The 17,876-nt window shown below is 46.1% G+C and overlaps 1 protein-coding gene across 3 annotated transcripts in view; it reads right to left on the bottom strand.

The window, feature by feature from the left end:
* The window catches only part of SLC24A4 (solute carrier family 24 member 4), a 136,735-nt gene extending 126,080 nt beyond the window's left edge, over nucleotides 1-10,655 (bottom strand). For all 3 annotated transcript variants that reach the window (XM_005285433.5, XM_065593517.1, XM_065593515.1), the window contains exons 1-2: nucleotides 9,871-10,655; nucleotides 4,892-5,002 (exon numbers count right to left, since the gene is read on the bottom strand). In XM_005285433.5, the coding sequence (XP_005285490.2) occupies nucleotides 4,892-5,002; nucleotides 9,871-10,027 (268 nt within the window). In that variant the 5' untranslated portion in view covers nucleotides 10,028-10,655. The remainder of the gene's footprint in view (nucleotides 1-4,891; nucleotides 5,003-9,870) is intronic.
* Between the last annotated feature and the right edge of the window lie 7,221 nt (nucleotides 10,656-17,876).

Here is a 17,876-nt window from a genome sequence, read left to right as displayed (position 1 = left end):
GCTCTCATTGCGTTAACTACAATATACTAACAAAAATGTCTAGGTATCTGTAGTTTCTTTACAATTTACAGTATTCCTCACAAGTCTAAAGCTTGAATAATTAAGTGTAACATGTACCTCAGCGTAATGACTATTGGGCCTGATTCTGATCTCAGTTACATCAGTATATATGCCACTTAAGTCAGAGTTACTCGGAATTTACACTGGTATAACGGAGATCAGAGTCTGTCACTTTTGTTTTCTTTCTATGCTTTGACAGTGGACTCAGCCTTTAAGGCCAGAGAGGCCATCATGATCATCTAGTCTGACCTCCAGCACCTCGTAGGCCACAGAACCTTACCCACCAAGTACTGCAACAGGTCCATAATCTCTAGCTGAGTTGCTGAAGTCCTCAAATCTTGATTTGAAGACTTCAAGTCATAGAGAATCCATCATTTACTGTAGTTCAACCAGCAAGTGCCCTATGCTGTAGAGGAAGGTGAAAGGTGCACCTGCTGCTAGCAAGCACATTGTATGAGGGATGTTGTGTATTGTGAATTTTTTTCCTCCATTGTACTAAGTGTAGAGAATTGATTGCTATAATGTACCTTATTATTTCTGAAAAAAAGAAAAGGTGCAAATCTGAAATAAATGGTGAGCCTTACCCTGCCCCTGAGCCATCCTTCATCTGGACCCATTTATAGCCATAGGAGTGGCACACTGAACCAGATCCTCAGCTGGTGTAAATCAACATAACTCATGAACGGTAGAGGGAGGGGTCTCTAGGCAGAGTCACAACTTCCATTTCAAAGCAGCCCACCAATTAGTTTGAGACGAGTACGAACAGCAATTTATTCTAATATATTTATTATTCCTAATCCATGGCAAATTATTGAAGTGTTCTCCTATTCAACGCATTTATTAGTGGAGAATATTTTCTGTGTTGGAAGCAATCCAAATCAACTGCTCCAATATTTTAATGATTCAGCTGAGTCACATGACTGGCTGTTGCTGTGTGTCTTCCACTTAGAAACATTCTAATCACTCCCCACTTGTAATTGCTCTCAAAATGTTACTCAGAGTTCTGGAGAAAACGGAGATCGTGGGAGCATTTTATAACAAGAGGCACTGTGGCATCGGGAGTAGAGAATCTGTAAGTCAGTCATGGTGGACAGATGGCACTGTGAGCTACTGTGACCACTGGCAGATGGCAATAAGAATTTGGATAAGGCAAAAAAGGTGATTGTAAACGAATTAGAACCATGAAGATACTAATGATCACCATCCCTTTCTGATGGTTTTCTTACTAACTTGACGTTCAATCACCCCATCCTATGGAAAGCTACAGAGGAGTAGCAATAATGCACCTTTTCAAAGCAGGTTGTTTGATGGGTGGGAGTTACTCCACTTGGAATAAGCAGAGAGTTCAGTCTCCAGAATCCTTGCAAGATTTTCTTGAAGCCTGAGCCATCCACATAGGAGCCCTAGGCCTGGCTCTGTAGCTTCCCAAAACCCAATTTCTTGGCTTTTTTGGAGTTTTGTTGGCCAGACATGCCTTTTATGGGATGTTCCTGGGGCAGCTGATAACTCTCACCCATCAAACAACCTGCTTTGAAAAATCATAAGTTTCAGTGTTTCAGACACTTAAAACTGAAATGTCATGGTGTTGTAACCGTGGGGATCCCAACCCAAAAGGGGGTCATTGGGAGGGTCACAAGGTTATTGTAGGGGGATTGAGGGATTGCTACCCTTACTTCTGCACTGTTGCTGGCGGTGGTGCGGCCTTCAGAGCTGGGCGGCTGGAGAGCAATGGCTGCTGGCCGGGTGCCCAGCTCTAAAGGCAGCACTGCCACCAGCAGTAGTGCAGAAGTGAGGGTGGCATGGTGGGGGGAGAGGATCGGGTCAGCCTTACAGATGGGCGACGTGGGCAACCGCCCAGGGCGCCATGGTTGGGAGGGGTGCATGTCCACCCCCACAAACGCACAGCCAGCCTAAAGCCCCTTTAGCCCTCCGAGCGCCAGGATGTTGGGCCCAGAGCCAGGGAGGGGCAGGGCTGGGGGTTCCCTGGCCTAGTGGCTGCTCCCGGGCCGGGTCAGACCCACTTCTAGAAACCTCCCCCAGCTGCAGGAAGGTCTGCCATTGCTGGCTGGGAGCCCAGTTCTGAAGGCAGTGTTGCCACCAACAGCAGTGCAGAAATAAAGGTGGCATGGTTTGGTACTACCACCTTTACTTCTGCGTTGCTGCTGGCTGTGCCACTGCCTTCAGAGCTGGGCTCCCAGTCAGCATCCGCCACTCTCCAGCCATGCAGCTCTGAAGGGAGCACAGAAGTAAAGGTGGCAATACTGCAACACCCCTACAATAGCCTTATGACCGCTCCCCTCACAACCCTCTTTTGAGTTGGGACCCCCAGTTTGAGAAATGCTGGTCTCCCCCCTGAAGTCTGTATAGCATAGGATAAAAGTATACAAAAGACCAGATTTCACGGGGGAAACCAGATTTCATGGATGTGAATTTGGTAGGGCACTAGCAATTACCATTACTGGTTTTGTCACAAACTTTGTGTGACCATGGACAAGATCCTTAACCTCTCTGTGATCCAGTGCTCATATTTGCAATAGGGATTGTACTTATTAGGTATCTCACAGAGATGATGTGAGTGTTACATGCTCACTCTTCTGTAGGAGTTTGTGGTCCATATTGCTTTGCCTTATAAAGCTTCAGGCCTCACATTCCAGACTTTAAAACAGACAGGAGCAGCAACAATAGAAAAATCTCACAGGCTCTAGAAGTTATCAGTTAACAATAATCACTTCTAAGCTCCTAGGTTCTTAAGACATCTTTCCTCTCTAGCTACAAACATCACACTCTCAGAGAGGGAGGGATGTTTTCTCTATTTGCAGCCTTATATCTAGACACTCCCTCAGTCTCTCTTCCCGTCACCCTACGGTACACCTAGAGATAAGTATACACAAACTGTAGAAGAGGAAGTGACTCAAAAACACTGCTGCTATCTTCCTGTGATATGATTTGGTAAATTGATTTAAATATTAACTTTAGGTAACACCTTTTTAAAAAAAAATTGACTTAAGCAGCATAGCCAGATCTTGTTATTTTATTGTGAGTCTCACAATATTTGGTGTTTTTCTTAAAGCTCCAGCTCCTGGAGGCATGTGACTGAGAATTTCAGCTTTTACACTTTTTTTAAAAAGTGTAAAGTTTCCAGCCTTCATAGTTGTGGAGAAAAGCTTGAAAATGTGACCCAAGGGCACCTTAAAGGTTCAAAAAAATCAAGAGAGAAATACATGGGAGGGGGGGAGATAATTCGTTTAAAAATCTTTCGTGATTTTGGGGGGTTGCTTCATGATTTTTGAATTCCTGGGCTTGTCAGCACTGCTCAAGTCATTCCTCCCCCCCTTGCTATACATAGCATATGGAACATGATTTCCCCCATATGTGTATATATAATCTCCAAAGTAAGGAAATGAACTCCCATATCATCCCAGAAAGTAACTCCCATTAATACTGAAGACTTTTAAAGAGAATCCCTTTGATCCATTTCCTGGGATATTGTACGTCTCAGTTAGCTCAGCACTGACGACATGTGTGCATATGCATGTATGCACGTACACATGGGCAGACACTCATACTAATGCATTCCGCTCATAACATGCACACGAGTAAGAAATTTGACTATTCATCAGAAATAGTCAGATTTTACCAAAAGATATCTGTTTTGCTCTTCTATATGAAGAACTTTTAAAGTGAAGTCAACTGTCACCAAAAAGAAGAACAGGAGTACTTGTGGCACCTTAGAGACTAACAAATTTATTAGAGCATAAGCTTTCGTGGACTACAGCCCACTTCTTCGGATGCACCGTTTTACATGTGCAAATATACCACAGACTTCTTTGCACATATCCAATACCCAAACAGAAACTCTGGATCATCAACATAGATAAAAAGATTTGTGTCCTACTGATGCTGGTTAATCCTCTTTCACTTCACCCTTAAAAATGCACATGGGAGTAGTGATGCTAGCCCTATGGAAAGGTGCATTAGTGCTTCAATAGACACCCAACTGAAGAAGGGGTTGCATGACTCCCAACCCCTCTAGTTAACGGAGGCTGGTAGTATTATGGAATTGATGCCATCAGCTTTTGAGAGAGGATGCATCTAATGGCTGATCAATGAGCAGTGTTGCAGTTGATGAAACTTCCTTCCTCCACCCCACCATGAACCACAAAGGGAGGGATGATAATGGGAACACAGATGGGAGGGTGAGAGCTCTAGAGGTCCAAACTCACATCAGGCAGTATCTTCTGTCACTCCACACAATCACTATCATGGCCAGGACTGATAGAGTGAAGTAGAGTGAATGCTTAAATGCCCCCATTCTTCCTTCCTCTTCAGAGACAGCAATTCTGACATTAGTGGAAGCTAAGAACCTGAACAGATAGCTCAGTGCAACATTAAACGTACAGAAATTGATTCAATGGTACTGTAAACCCAAATAAGTATTTCAGTCTTGTAACCTTTACTATCCACCGTTTAATAAAAAAATGCACCGTTACTACCAACACAACATACATAGCAGCAACAAGACAGAAACAATGACCAAAAAGGAAAGAAAATGTGTGAGATCCAGCCTCCAAGACAAGTCTCATGAGGACTCATACACAGTTTTATGTCTGAACATTACCTTTTAGCTTCAGTAGATAAAACCTTTGAGTTGCTTAGCAGTATCACCCATTACTTTGCTCATAAACCTTTTTTCTACATGGCACAGTCTCCCCCCACCCCATGTTTGACACTTTTATATTCACAGTGACACATTACTGCAGCTTGGGCTATGACTGCACAATACGGTAGATCTCAACAGCTTACAAAATACCAGAAAGCTTTTGGGTTTTACCTGGCTCTGTACAGTTCTTTTCTTCATGTGTCACATTATGCGAGGCCATCAATCTTCTATTCCTCCATATTTCTGACAAAACATTTTTGTCTGTAATAGTGGATTCTTGTCCTATATTAAACGCAAAAGTGTTTGTCAGCATTGCTATCCAGATCTTCTTAATTGGACTGTATATATCCACCCAAGAAGAACACTGGGAAACTAAGTTAGATGTTGAAATCTTCAGATACACATATACACACACACACACACACACACACACATGTAAAATGTTGTATATTGTTTCATCAAAAAAATCACATGCACACTTTTTCCAGCTACTTTTTATTTAACAGATTAATAAGTCAAGGTATATCTATTGTAAGGAGCTGACCCAGTCAGTACTAGAACATTTTGGCAACTATATCAACCAGATTTTGTAGGTGATCTGTTGAGACAGAAAGACAGACATAAAATCAATCAATAAATCTCAGATCCTTCATACCTTAATGGGGCAAAATTCCCATTAAAATTTTTGCCTAAGCAAGTATTGCAAGATCAGAATTTGTTAAATTTATCTCTCTCAATACAGCATGTAAGAAGCAGTGTGCATAGCTCAAAAGTGTGTAGCTTCCACCAACAGAAGTTGGTCTAATAAAAGATATTGCCTCGAGTACCTTTTCTCTCTCATATCCTGGGACCAACACAGCTAAACAACAAAGTAAACAGTTTTGCTAATGGAAGTGACGTAATTATAACCAAGGGCAGAAAAGACCTTTTTATTTTCATCATGACCCTACATGCTTATAGTGAACGATTTATACTAGAAGTTGCTCAGGGTCTGATCCTGTAATTCTTACTCAGACACAATTTATCTTCAGTGGTGTGACAGAGACACACCTCTTGACTGCCTCCTAGCAGCTGGATGTGGTACTGTATTTTTCCTGCTCCCGGTGCCCCCTGTAGGTTGCTGACCTTGCTAGGCAGGTCTTCAGAAAGGATTTGCCTTCCTCGGGCTCTTCCCAAAGAGGAACTCCTTTGTTCCTCCCTCCTCCCCTCTACTGAGCTCTCCACTCTATTTAAGGCCTAGCTCCACCTCTTAAACATTTTGTTCTGAACTGTCGCCCCCTGGAAGGTCAACAGTCTATGCCTTCACCAGGGCACAAGCGTTATCGCTTTGACTTTTTTTTTTTGTAGCTGGCACACTTCCAGGTGCAACTGATCCTTCCCCCAGAGTGTCTCCTGCACTTCCTTTCAGAATCTCTCCACTACAGAGTGCAACCTTCACACAATCTCCTTTGTTTCTTGGACCTCAGCTACACGTGTTCCCAAGACTACAGAGAGTCAGCCTTCTCTGTGGCCTCTGTATTCACCTTAACTTCAACCTACCTCCTCTCTGTGGTAACAACCTTGTGCCCAATTTCTACCCATTTCCTACTCTGCAGGCCTTTTGAGTAGGTGTGTTCTCTACTGCCATCAGCGCTACATCCCCTTTGCCTGTAACTACTGCTTTTGCACTGTGGGTTACCCCTATTCTTTCTTGCTCGCTCCTTTGACTATTCCTAGTTTGCCTGATTTTGGAGTCTCCCTTTTCCTCTGGTTGCCACTCATTTCTCTATAACGGCAATGTCATTTTCAATGCCCTGCCACCCTGGAGGCAAAACATACCACCCCTGCCCCAGCTCTGACAACTGGCAGAATATCCCTTGAGGCCCTTTCAGTACCCTGTTGCCCAGAGTCACTCTTGCTATCATGGTTCATATAGGGGTAGATTCTCCTAATACGTCCAAATTGACCACAGGCAGAGCATGTCCTCAACTGGGCCTCATGCCTCTTCATCAGCCCTGGAGGAGTTTCTATGGCTGTTACCTTAGTTCACACCAGCAACTCAATCTTTTCCCCCAGTTCGCCCAAGGGCAAGCCTTTCTGAAATGTTCCATCTGTCCACAACCATAACATCTCCTTGGCCTCAGGCCTCCAGCCCGCTAGATCCTTCTGGTCTTCCCATGATCAATAGCCATTGCTGCTTCTTCCCTGCAGGATCCATAACAGGCAAAGCTGCTGCTCCTCTAGCCAGGCTAGCCACTGTTGCAGATCCCGCCGCACCTCCTGCCATTCTCTGTGAGCCTCACTGAGCTGCTGAAGCAACACCGAAATTTGCTTCACAGAACCAGTCCTCCCCAGAAACAGGTGTATGAATTTTGGTGTCCCTGTCTGTCATGGGTGCTGGGATCCTTGTTACCCTTCAGCTAGCACCTGCTGAGTTTCAGCAGAGCTGTGCTGATGCTGGGTTAGAACTCTTTTCACTTCTCCATTGTGCCCTTATTTCAGGGTGTGGTCCCAAAGTTCCCACTTCCAGTATCAAGTTGTGATGGGGACACTTGAGTGCCTCCTAGTAGCTGAGTGTGGTACTGCACTCTTTTTCCTGCTCCTGGCACCCGCTGTCACAGTCAAAAAAGGACTGAACCTCTTCCAGGATAGCAAAGAGTTCAACATTTTATCTGCTCTCATCAGGGTCTTCAGAGCCATCTCTGGGCACTTTAAATCCCACCCTTTACTGAGGCTTCTGAAGAAGCCTTCTCCACTTCTCAGGGTTTAAGCCATTTAGCTAGTGGCCAGTGGGGGAACCCAGTCCATCCACTACTCCAGGTCCCAACCCAGGGACCCTATAAACAGCAGCCACGTGTTGCTGCTTCCACTTCACTGCTGCTATTCCCTGGGCCTTTTCCCACATTGTCTCTTTCTCTTCATCCTTAGCTCAGGGCTGAAATTCTCAGATCCCCTTCACTGAATGCCAATGCCACCAGAACCCATCTTGAGGTTCTCCATCAAGCTCCTATGGTCCCAGTCAGGAACTGGCCTGTTCAGGCCCTGCAACTCCTTTTATCTAAGCCTGCTGGGCTTTGATTGGCTGTTTTATGCAGCCTGTCTAGAGAGGCCTGGAGGACCCACCTTTGTTGTTCCTTTCCTGGGGTGGGGTGTGGTAGGACCACATAGTTTCCATCGGGGGCCACCAAAGACCTTGTGTACCCCATCACAAGTGGGCATTTTGCCTGAGTAAGGACTGAAAAAATCTGGCCCTAAAGTTAGTTTGGTCAGTGCCATTGCCAAAATGTTCTACTGCTGCAACAATTACAGCAAACTGAGAACTGATGATTAGTGTTTATGTGATGATTCATTACAAATTAATCAGCTAAAAACAGTACCTGACCCAGCTTTCCCCTGGTTAGTCAGGGTTTCCCCTCTGTGTCTGGAGAGCTTATATAGCAATTTCTGCTCTGTTTTCTCAGGGTCTTCTCTCTCAGGCTTTTCTGCCTGGATAGGGTAGGCTGAACTTGTTGGCAACAGTTGAAATTTAAAGTGTAACTTTCATGATACACTTATCATGCATACCAAGATTTTGTGACCAAAAAAAATCAGTTCTGAGAAAGCTTATTTGCATCCAAAAACTCATGACCAAATCACATTGCAGTTATTTTCAGAAACCAGTACAACAAAAATCAAAACTATGTATGATAAATTGTTCAAAATGTGGAAAATCATAGTTTTTAAGACTACAACACAGAATAATTTCCAAAATCTGAAGCCAATAGCATGCTTATAAGAGTGTAGAGTACTAATTTCTTTCACTAATGGCTTGTCATCACAGATCAGTATCAAGTGTAACCAGCAACAGTTTGAACATGAGAGTGTTATCAAGCATTAAAACTTCCACTGGAATCGTTTCTAAATACATATTTTAGCTCCAGCTTTAAGAGAATAAAGGCCCTGATCTGCTCTTGCAGGACCTTGATTGTCTTAAATTAAAGCTAGAGCTAAAATCTGTGTTTAAAAAATAATTCTAGTGGAAGTTTGATGGGTGCATCCCTGCACCTGTGCAGTGCCCCACTGACCTCATTTGGTCTCCATAGGGGCAAAGCAATGTGAAACAACCTGCAGAATTGAGACCCAAAGTTACATTTTTAAAGCACAAACTGTGTGATCAGGAAAAAAAAAACCGACCAGACTATGGAGAATGAAAAGCATTCCAGGATCATAATGTATAAATGCAGCAGTTCATAATGTCCTAATTTAAAAATACTTGTACAGATGTAACAGACTAATTTAAAACATATAAAATGTTTAAATAATATCAGACTCTCAATATTATTTGTCCTAAAATCGGTTCAATCAGTATGGTACTCTGGGAAAAATGAAGTAGTTTTAGATTATATCCAAATATCCAATACCTTATCTTGGTCTTTTTAAAATTCTGCAAGCGGTCAAGTGGCTAGAGAAACAAATGGAAGTCACCATTCGGGCGTTCTACTTCAGGCCCAGGAACTCCACTACTGTATGACTTTGTGCAATGCATGTAATTCCTGTGGCTGGGTTTCCTCATCTGTAAAATGAGCTTAATATTTATGCCCCTCAGAGGGATGCATTTAAAAGTGCTTTGGGATCCTTGGATGAAAGGTGCTAGAGAAATGCAAGGTATTGTTACATATCATGATTTGTGAGGAGGAGCCAGTCCTCTCACCCTCTCCTTAACTGCACGTGAAGTTGTTCAGTAAAAGGGAGCCAAGTCATGAACTATGAAATGCTCCTACGAGAACGCAGCTAGCTAAAAGGTGTGGTTACCTGAGCACTGCTTTGCTTTAATCCCACTGGGCATTGAGCATCATTATCCAGGCAAACTCACTCACTTGGGGGCGCGGGGGACGTCACTTTTTACTGACAGATAGGTCTGGGGGCAGCTGAACAGCTTAGTGCCGCCTCCTCACCAGGACCCAGGACCCAGCCAGCCCATCCTTCCTGACCTACCTGCGGCCTCCCCGCTTTACAAACATGTTTGTTGCCGGAGTTAATAAAGATACACTGACAATGAGCTAGCCTGGCAGAGGCAGCGTGCAAACAGCGAGCCCCCCACCCTGGTGCACAGCCAGGCACTGCCCCAAGCCAACCCCGACATCCCTGGCTGTCCAGTGGCTTGTACTCTGCTCACCCCCGCGGCCACCTACCTAGTTTGGAGAGCAGGCTGGACATGCACCACACGAAGAAGAGGATGGCGCAGATGAAGCCCAGCTGCGGCAGCAGCATCTCTCGCCGCTTGCGAACTTTCCTCAGCTTGAAGAGCATGGTCTGGGGGGCGGCGAGGGGCGGCACTTCCAGCCCCATCGGAGCCAGCGGAGAGAGGACGACGGCGGGCAGAGGGCGAAGAAGCCCCAGGAGACCAGTGGGCTTCACTTAGCGGCACCCCCTGCGGAGGGCTTCATCCCAAGCCGGCTGAACGCACAGGGAAGCCAGCTCCGGGCGCTGAGGAGCGGGCAGCGGGAGAGCTCCAGGCAGCCGCGCCAGGGCTGGGGGAGAGGCGCAGGTGGGAGGCGTGCAAGGAGGGGGCTGAGACGCTGCCGGGGTCTCTCGAGCTGTCAAGGCGAGGGCTGAGCCCGGAGCCCCGCGCCCACCATGGCTGGGCGTGGGGGGGGACAAAGCAGCAGCGCCTGGACTCTCGGCCCCGCAGATGCTCCTCTCACTGGCAGGTGCGAGTGGCGCCGGGTGGCGGGCTCAGTGCAGCCCGCGCAGCATCCTCCAGTCCCGGTTAAAGTTCATCCTCCCGCCGCCGCTGCGGGAGGGTGGCGGGTTCCTGGCTGGCGTGAGGCGGGTGCGGAGTGCAGGCTCGGCGGTCCCGCTCCAGCTCGGGGCTGAGCCAGCAGAGCCGCCTCCCGCGGGGAGCTCCGGGGTGACAACGAGCCCGTCCCTCCCCGGCTGCTCTCCCAGGCAACTTTCTCGCCGCTCCTCGAGTCCCTTGGGCAAAGCGCATGTGCCGGAGCCCCGGCCTCCCTCGGCCCCTCCCGCCTTCGCTCTGCCCCCTCCGCGCCGGGGGATTAACTGGCCAAATTAATCCGCTCCCCTAAATGGCGCAGGAATTATCCACTCGCCGGCTAGCACTTGGCATCGCCGGGCGCGCGGGGTCGGGAGGCCCCGGGGAGCAGGCAGGAGCACGTGCCGCTGCGGAGCCAGCCTCTCTCACGCCTCCCAGGCTCGGCCAGGGAGCTGCTTGCCCTTGCTAAGCAAGTGCTGCACCCGGGGGCAGGGGTTAGGGGGAAAGGCAGGCCGTCCTCGGAGCTAGGAGCAAGCCACAACGTAGCTCCGGGCGGCGTCCAAACGCTCCCAGGCTGGTGGGGACGGACGGGCATCTGGCCCATCTCTGGCACTTAGGGACGTCGCTTACCCAGCCCCAGGGATATTATTTCCTGTTCTTTCTAAGAATAGGTCACACAGTCAGGCTCTCTGCCAGCCCTACCATTGCTCTGAGATAGGCAGTTTTGATTTCCTACCTTAGTTTCGCCATCAGTAAAACGGGTGTCACACAGGGATTTATTCTTAATATGTAGCAAGTGCTTTGAGATCCTCCAGTGAATGATGCTATACAGGGAAAGGGACTGGATTATTCTACAGTGAAAACCAGATGAAAGTTATTATTTGCATTACAGTGGTTCATATCAGCACAGGGAAATTCAGTGGGAGTTGGGTGCCTGTTTTGTTTAGGATCCTTTGAAAATTCCAGTTTAAAAATTCAGATGCATTTCTCTTTGGACCAGGCATTATACATTTTTTGTTTATTACTATAAGTGATTTGCCATCCACAGGGCAGGAGAACATATTTGGAACAGCAGACTGAACTGAATAAACCATTTTATAAAATGCATTATTCCTAGACTGTTCCAAAATGGAATTCTTCTCTTCTTAAAATCTTTTATCACCCAATTTCAACTAACAGCATGAAACACCTTCTAAAAGGATTTGTACTTATTTTCTATGCAAAATAGTTATTTTCAACTTTATAGAAATACAACTCAAATATATCTCCCCCAATCCCAAGGAGGCACAATGAAACAAAATGGCAAACAGCCATCGCAGACCATGACAACAGCACCAGGGTTAAAGCCCCTGCTATTACCAGCTCCAGGAGTAGGGGTGTGTTCTGCAGATGTGGGTCAAGACAGGCATGACCCAAATCCCGCTTCAAGAAAGTGCAGCCCCCATTATCCCAACTTCCAGGAAGTCCTGGAAGTCCAAACCAGCCCTTTGGGGGGGGCGTTGTGTTACTACATGGAACATGCGAACACTGAAAGGCACTGGGTACAAGACAGCTCTTGTCAAAGAACTCACCCATTATGAGATCATAATCTCTGGCTTCACAGAGCCACAAAGCAATCAAGACACTGTGGAAGGAGGAACTTTCCTCCACTCTGGAGATCCACATCAAACTTAAGGTGCAGCACTTACTTGTTATCAGACAACCTCTAGCAAAGACTTTCACTACATGGAACCAAATCTCTTCATGTGTATTCTGTGCTTGGATCCAACACTATCATAGAAACATAGAAATGTAGGACTGGAAGGGACCACAATAGGTCATCTAGTCCAGTCCCCTGCACTGAGGAAAGACTAAGTATTATCCAGATCATCACTGACAGGTGTTTGTCTAACCTGCTCTTAAAAAACACCATTGATGGAGATTCCACAACCTCTCTAGGTCAGGGGTTCTCAAACTTCATTGCACCATGACCCTCGTCTGACAACAAAAATTACTAGATGACCCCAGTAAGGGGGACCGAAGCCTGAGCCCACCTGAGCCCTGCTGCCCCGGATGGGGGGGCCAAAGCCCGAGCCCCATCACCCTGGGCAGGGGGAGAGGTCAAAGCCGTAGCCCAAGGGCTTCAGCTCCAGGCAAGGGGCCTGTAACCTGAGCCCTGCCACCCAGGGCTGAAGCCCTCGGGTTTCAGCTTCAGCCCTAGGCCATGGGGCACAGGCTTCAGCTTTGGCCCCGAGTGGTGGGGCTCAGGCTTCGGCAAGTCTAAGCCAGGCTGAGAACCTCTGCTCTAGGTAATGTGTTCCAGTGCTTAACTACCGTTACAGTTAGGAAGTTTTTCCTAATATCTTACCTATATATCCCTTGCTGCAATTTAAGCCCACTACTTCTTGTCCTGTCCTCAGTGGTTAAGGAGAACAATTTCTCACCCTCCTCCTTTTACATACCTGAACACTATAATGTCCCCTTCTCAGTCTTGTCTTCTCCAGACTAAACAACGCTAATATTTTTCAGTCTTTCCCTGTAGGCCATGTTTTCTAAACATCTTTAATCATTTTTGTTGCTCTCCTCTGGACTTTCTCCAGTTTGTCCACATCTTTACCAAAGTGTGGTGACCAGAACCGGCCATTACTCCAGTTGAGGCTTTATCAGTGCTCCTCCATAGAGTGGCAGAATTACTTCTCGTGTCTTGCTCACAACTTTCCTGTTAATACATCTCAGAATAATGTTCACTTTTTTTGAGACAGTATTACTTTGTGGATTCATTTAGTTTGTGATCCACTATAACTCCCAGATCCTTTTCTGCAGTACTCCTTCTTAGCCAGTCATTTCCCATTTTGTATTTGTGCAATTGATTATTCCTTCCTAAGCGTAGTACTTTGTATTTATCCTAATTGAATTTCATCCTATTTATTTCAGACTATTTTTCCAGTTTGTCAAGGTCATTTTGAATTCTAATCCTGTCCTCCAACGTGTGCAACCTCTCCTAGCTTGGTATCATCCACAAACTTTATAAGTGTACTCTCTTGTGTCATTATCCAAATCATTTATGAAGATATTGAATAGCTCTACACCCAGGACAGATCCCTGCAAGACCCCACTTTATATGTCTTTCCAGCATGACAGTGAACCATTGGTAACTACTCTCGAAGTAAGCTTTTCCAACCAATTGTTCACCCACCTGCTAGTAAGTTTGTCTAGGCTATGGTTTCCCTAATTTGCTTATGAGAAGGTTAGGTGAGACAGTATCAAAAGCCTCACTAAAGTCAAGATGTAACACATCTACTGCTTCCCCCATATCCACAAGGCTTGTTACCCCGTCAAAGAAGGATACTAGGTTGGTTTGGCATGATTTGTTTTTGACATATTGACTTTATTTATCACTTTATTATCTTTTAGGTGCTTACAAATTGATTGTTTGATTATTTGCTCCATTATCTTTCCGGGTACCAAAGTTAAGTTATCTGGTCTATAATTCCTTGCATTTTTCTTATCCCCCTTTTTATAGATAGATACTATATTTGCCTTTTTCTAGTCCTCTGGGATCTCTTCTGTCCTCCACAAGTTTCAAAGATAATCGCTAATGGCTCAGAGATCTCTTCAGCTAGTTCCTTAAGTATTCTAGGAAGTATTTCATTAAGACCTGTCAACTTGAAGACATCTAACTTGTCTAAATAATTCTTAACTTGTTCTTTCATGGACGCTTATCTGTTATTGTACTCCACATGCCAACAGAAGACATAGGGCCGCCGAGAGCGGGTTCAGGCCCCGGTGAAAAAAAATTTTTGGGCCCCCCAGCAAGGGCGGACTGGCTAAACAGAGCCGACGGGGGGGGGAAGCCAGGGAAGCCGGGCCCGGAATTTTTTCGGGTCCCCCAGCAAGGGCGGACCAGCTAAACCGGGCTGATGGGGGGGCCAATGGAGGGAAGCTGGGCCCCGGGCCCCCTTCCGGACCGCTTGGCTCCGGTAATTTGTACTGGCTTCCCCCCGCCCCCTCGTTGGCCCTGAGAAGACACATCACCTGGGGAAAAAGGACACATTCTACCACCAGCTAGCAGCAAAAAATCAAGTCAACTCTACCATATGGCACACTATTAGTACTTGAAGATTTCAGTACTGTGACTGGCTGCAATCGAACTGGGTACGAAACTGTGATAGGTCCCTTTGGTTCAGGTTCCCCAAATGACATCACCAGCTGGCTTCTGATATTGTGTGCTGCCAAGTACTTGTCTGTTATGGACCCCTGGTTTAGATGCCTTAACAACCAGAGCTGGACCTTGATTTCAAAACAGTAGATGTGCCATGAAGGAAACTGACCACATTCTCATCAGAAATCGCTCTGTAGTGAAATCTCACCAGAAGCATCAGCGAACTCAGACCATAGACTAATTGTCACTAAGCTCTCACTGCATCTTCCAACTCCTTGTAAGCCAGACATCCACCAACAGTGCAAATGTCCAGAGTCTTTCTGAAGATCCTGTTGAATCCATGAAATACACCTCTACCTCGATATAACGCTGTCCTTGGGAGCCAAAAAATCTTACCGCGTTATAGGTGAAACCACGTTATATCAAACTTGCTTTGATCCACCAGAGTGCGCAGCCCCGTCCCCCCTCCCCCGGAGCACTGCTTTACCGCGTTATATCCGAATTTGTGTTATATCGGGTCGCATTATATCGGGGTAGAGGTGTATAGTCTGACCCTCTCAGACAACATGGATATCGCTTTGAGTACTGTGTGATATTACTGGTCACTGCTGGAATGATCAGCTTCAGACCGTTGCACAAGAAACCTTGGCTTTCTGAAGAGGCCTTTGACATAGTAGCAAAAAAAAGCAGACGTATGCAAGAAAGGAGATGTTCAAAAATGTAAATGGCTGAAAGACATTTTATGGCCATGGCAAAATGTGACCATGATATCTATGTCACTCCCTGGCCAAGAAGACAGAGCTAGCAGCCATAAACAGCTTTCTAACAGCCTCATCATGAAACAAGACAGCTGTCCCTGTCATCGACAGACAAGTTCCTGGACTGATGGAAAACACATTATGAAAGCGTGTTGAACCACGGACCTGCTGACGACATCAAGTACTATATGACCTGGCAAACCACACAGCTGCAGATCCAGGGACAAACACTGATCCTCCATCACTTGAGGAAGTATGAAAGGCCATCAAAGAGAGTAGATGTGCTGCTTGACCTGATGGTATTCCACCCAAGCTGCTCAAAGGTGCCTTGGAACCAATGAGCATTGGCCTGCATCAACTGTTCTTAAAAGTGTGGGCATCAGGCAAAGTACCAGAAGAATGAAAAGATAGCATCCTAGTGTCCTAGTACAAAGGCAAAAGATCTTTCACCAAGTGTGGTCTCTGGAAAGTTCTTTGCTCATGTTCTGCTTGGTAGGATGCAGTGTTCCTTTACAGAGATTGCCCACAGCAGTCAGGTTTCAACCACAAACGCTGTTCTCACCTTCTGGCTTCTGACTGAGCTGTGCTGAGAATTTAACTCCCCGCTTCATGTGGCATATATTGACAAAGCAACTTTTGATTTGGTTGTCAGATCAGCTCTTTGGCTTATACTGTAAGCAACTGGTGTTCCAGATATTTTCCAAAACTGGTGCCCAGTCTTCACACCATTACTGACATGAGACTGCACTTTGGTTCACTGCTTTTGCTGCATTTCTACACAACCTCAGATCTGCGGTAAAAATGCATTCTTGTCCCAGCACTATTCTGTCAAACTTTTGACTAGATATTAGGACTTACCTCTCCACACATCGATATCAGGGTTGGTCAAGAAGGGTTTAACAACCAAGACTACACTGATGCTGATGCCTTGCTTGTGGAGAATTCAGAGTTTCAGCTCCACCCTCCAAAGTGTCTAAGATGTCAACTGCGCTACGGGGTTGAACCTCTAATAGTAGCAGACCAAGGGGGGAGGGATAGCTCTGTGGCTTGAGCATTGGCCTGCTAAACCCAGGGTTGTGAGTTCAATTCTTGAGGGGGCCACCTAGGGATCTGAGGCCAAATCAGTATTTGGTCCTGCTAGTGAAGACAGGGGGCTGGACTCACTGACCTTTTAAGGTCTCTTCCAGTTCTAGGAGGTAGGATATCTCCATTAATTTATTTATTTTATAAGTAGGGTGACCAGATGTCCCGATTTTATAGGAACAGTCCTGATTTTTGCGTCTTTTTCTTATATAGACTCCTATTACCCCCCACCCCTTGTCCTGATTTTTCACACTTGCTGTCTAGTCATCCTAAGACCAAAGTCCAGAATCTCATAGCTGGCCCATCAGAACCTCCACTGAAGGGGAGATCGTGGAGAGTGGAGATGAGTTCACCTACCTAGGCTGCAAGGAGAGTTCAAACAGCTGCAGAAAACTGGACGTTCTTCAATGAAGAGTCTCACCACTTCCTGCATGAAGTCCAGGTCTCACTTATGGATGCAAACAGTCTTTGCGCTGAAACAAAGCTCAGGGTTTATCAAATCTGTATACTACCTTTACTGCTACAGGAGTCAGAAACCTGGACCCTCTTACAGGCAGACTGAAGCGGCAAGAGGCATTCCATATGTGCTGTCAGCGTCAAATCCTGAGCAGCAAGTGGTCTGACTTTGTTCAAAATGTCACAATCTTGCAAAGATCTGGTCTTCCCTCAATCACTCATTATGTTCAAAAGCAGCATTGCATGCTTTTCGGACATGTCTCCAGGATGGACAAAAGCACTCCAGCACATTGTTCGCTCAAACTCTGCACTGACAAGCAAAGGGGTGCATGCTCTGATGCTACCTGGTGCTACCCACGGGACTGCTCTAGAGATTCACGGATTTGCAGGATCGAGCCAGATATATAAACTGCAGTACATGATGCTTGGTGTGACGCCATAGGCTGTGGTCACTGTGGCTGGCACAATGGCCTTCAATGGACTAAGTTAGTTTGATGATGATTTGACTCAGGCAAAACTTCCGATGGGCCCCAAAACTAATTTGCAGTTGTCAGCTGGTGCTTTTAATGCTTAACAGGCCTGATACTACAATCCTTACTCATCCAAACAGTCCTTTCTTACATGAGGCCCATTGACTTCAATCAGGGAGGGTCATTGGATCAGGGTCATTGTTCATATCAGACCCATTTTTACCATTCTTAGGGTCTGTATTGGATATTTTAGGTCTTCATCCTGTTTGTGGTCTGATCATCACCTTATGTATATCTGTGCAGGTGCTGTTCTACCACTGGAGCCAGGCTATTTTCATTATGTATCAGAGATGAATTATTCCTAAGGATTTTTGCATCTGTTTTCTGGTGCTGAGGTGTATATAGCCTCCCCTTCAAGTCAGAGTGACATTCTGCTCACCAGATGTGAGAAGGTGCTTTTAAGTCCCCATCCCTCATCTTTCCCTGCTTGTTGTTTTGTACTGTGGTTTAACATCAG

The sequence above is a fragment of the Chrysemys picta genome, chromosome 4, assembly GCF_011386835.1.
Source record: "Chrysemys picta bellii isolate R12L10 chromosome 4, ASM1138683v2, whole genome shotgun sequence".
NCBI lineage: Eukaryota > Metazoa > Chordata > Testudines > Emydidae > Chrysemys > Chrysemys picta.
The sequence above is the reverse complement of the archived record's forward strand: the minus strand, read 5'-3'. Positions and strand labels throughout refer to the sequence as shown.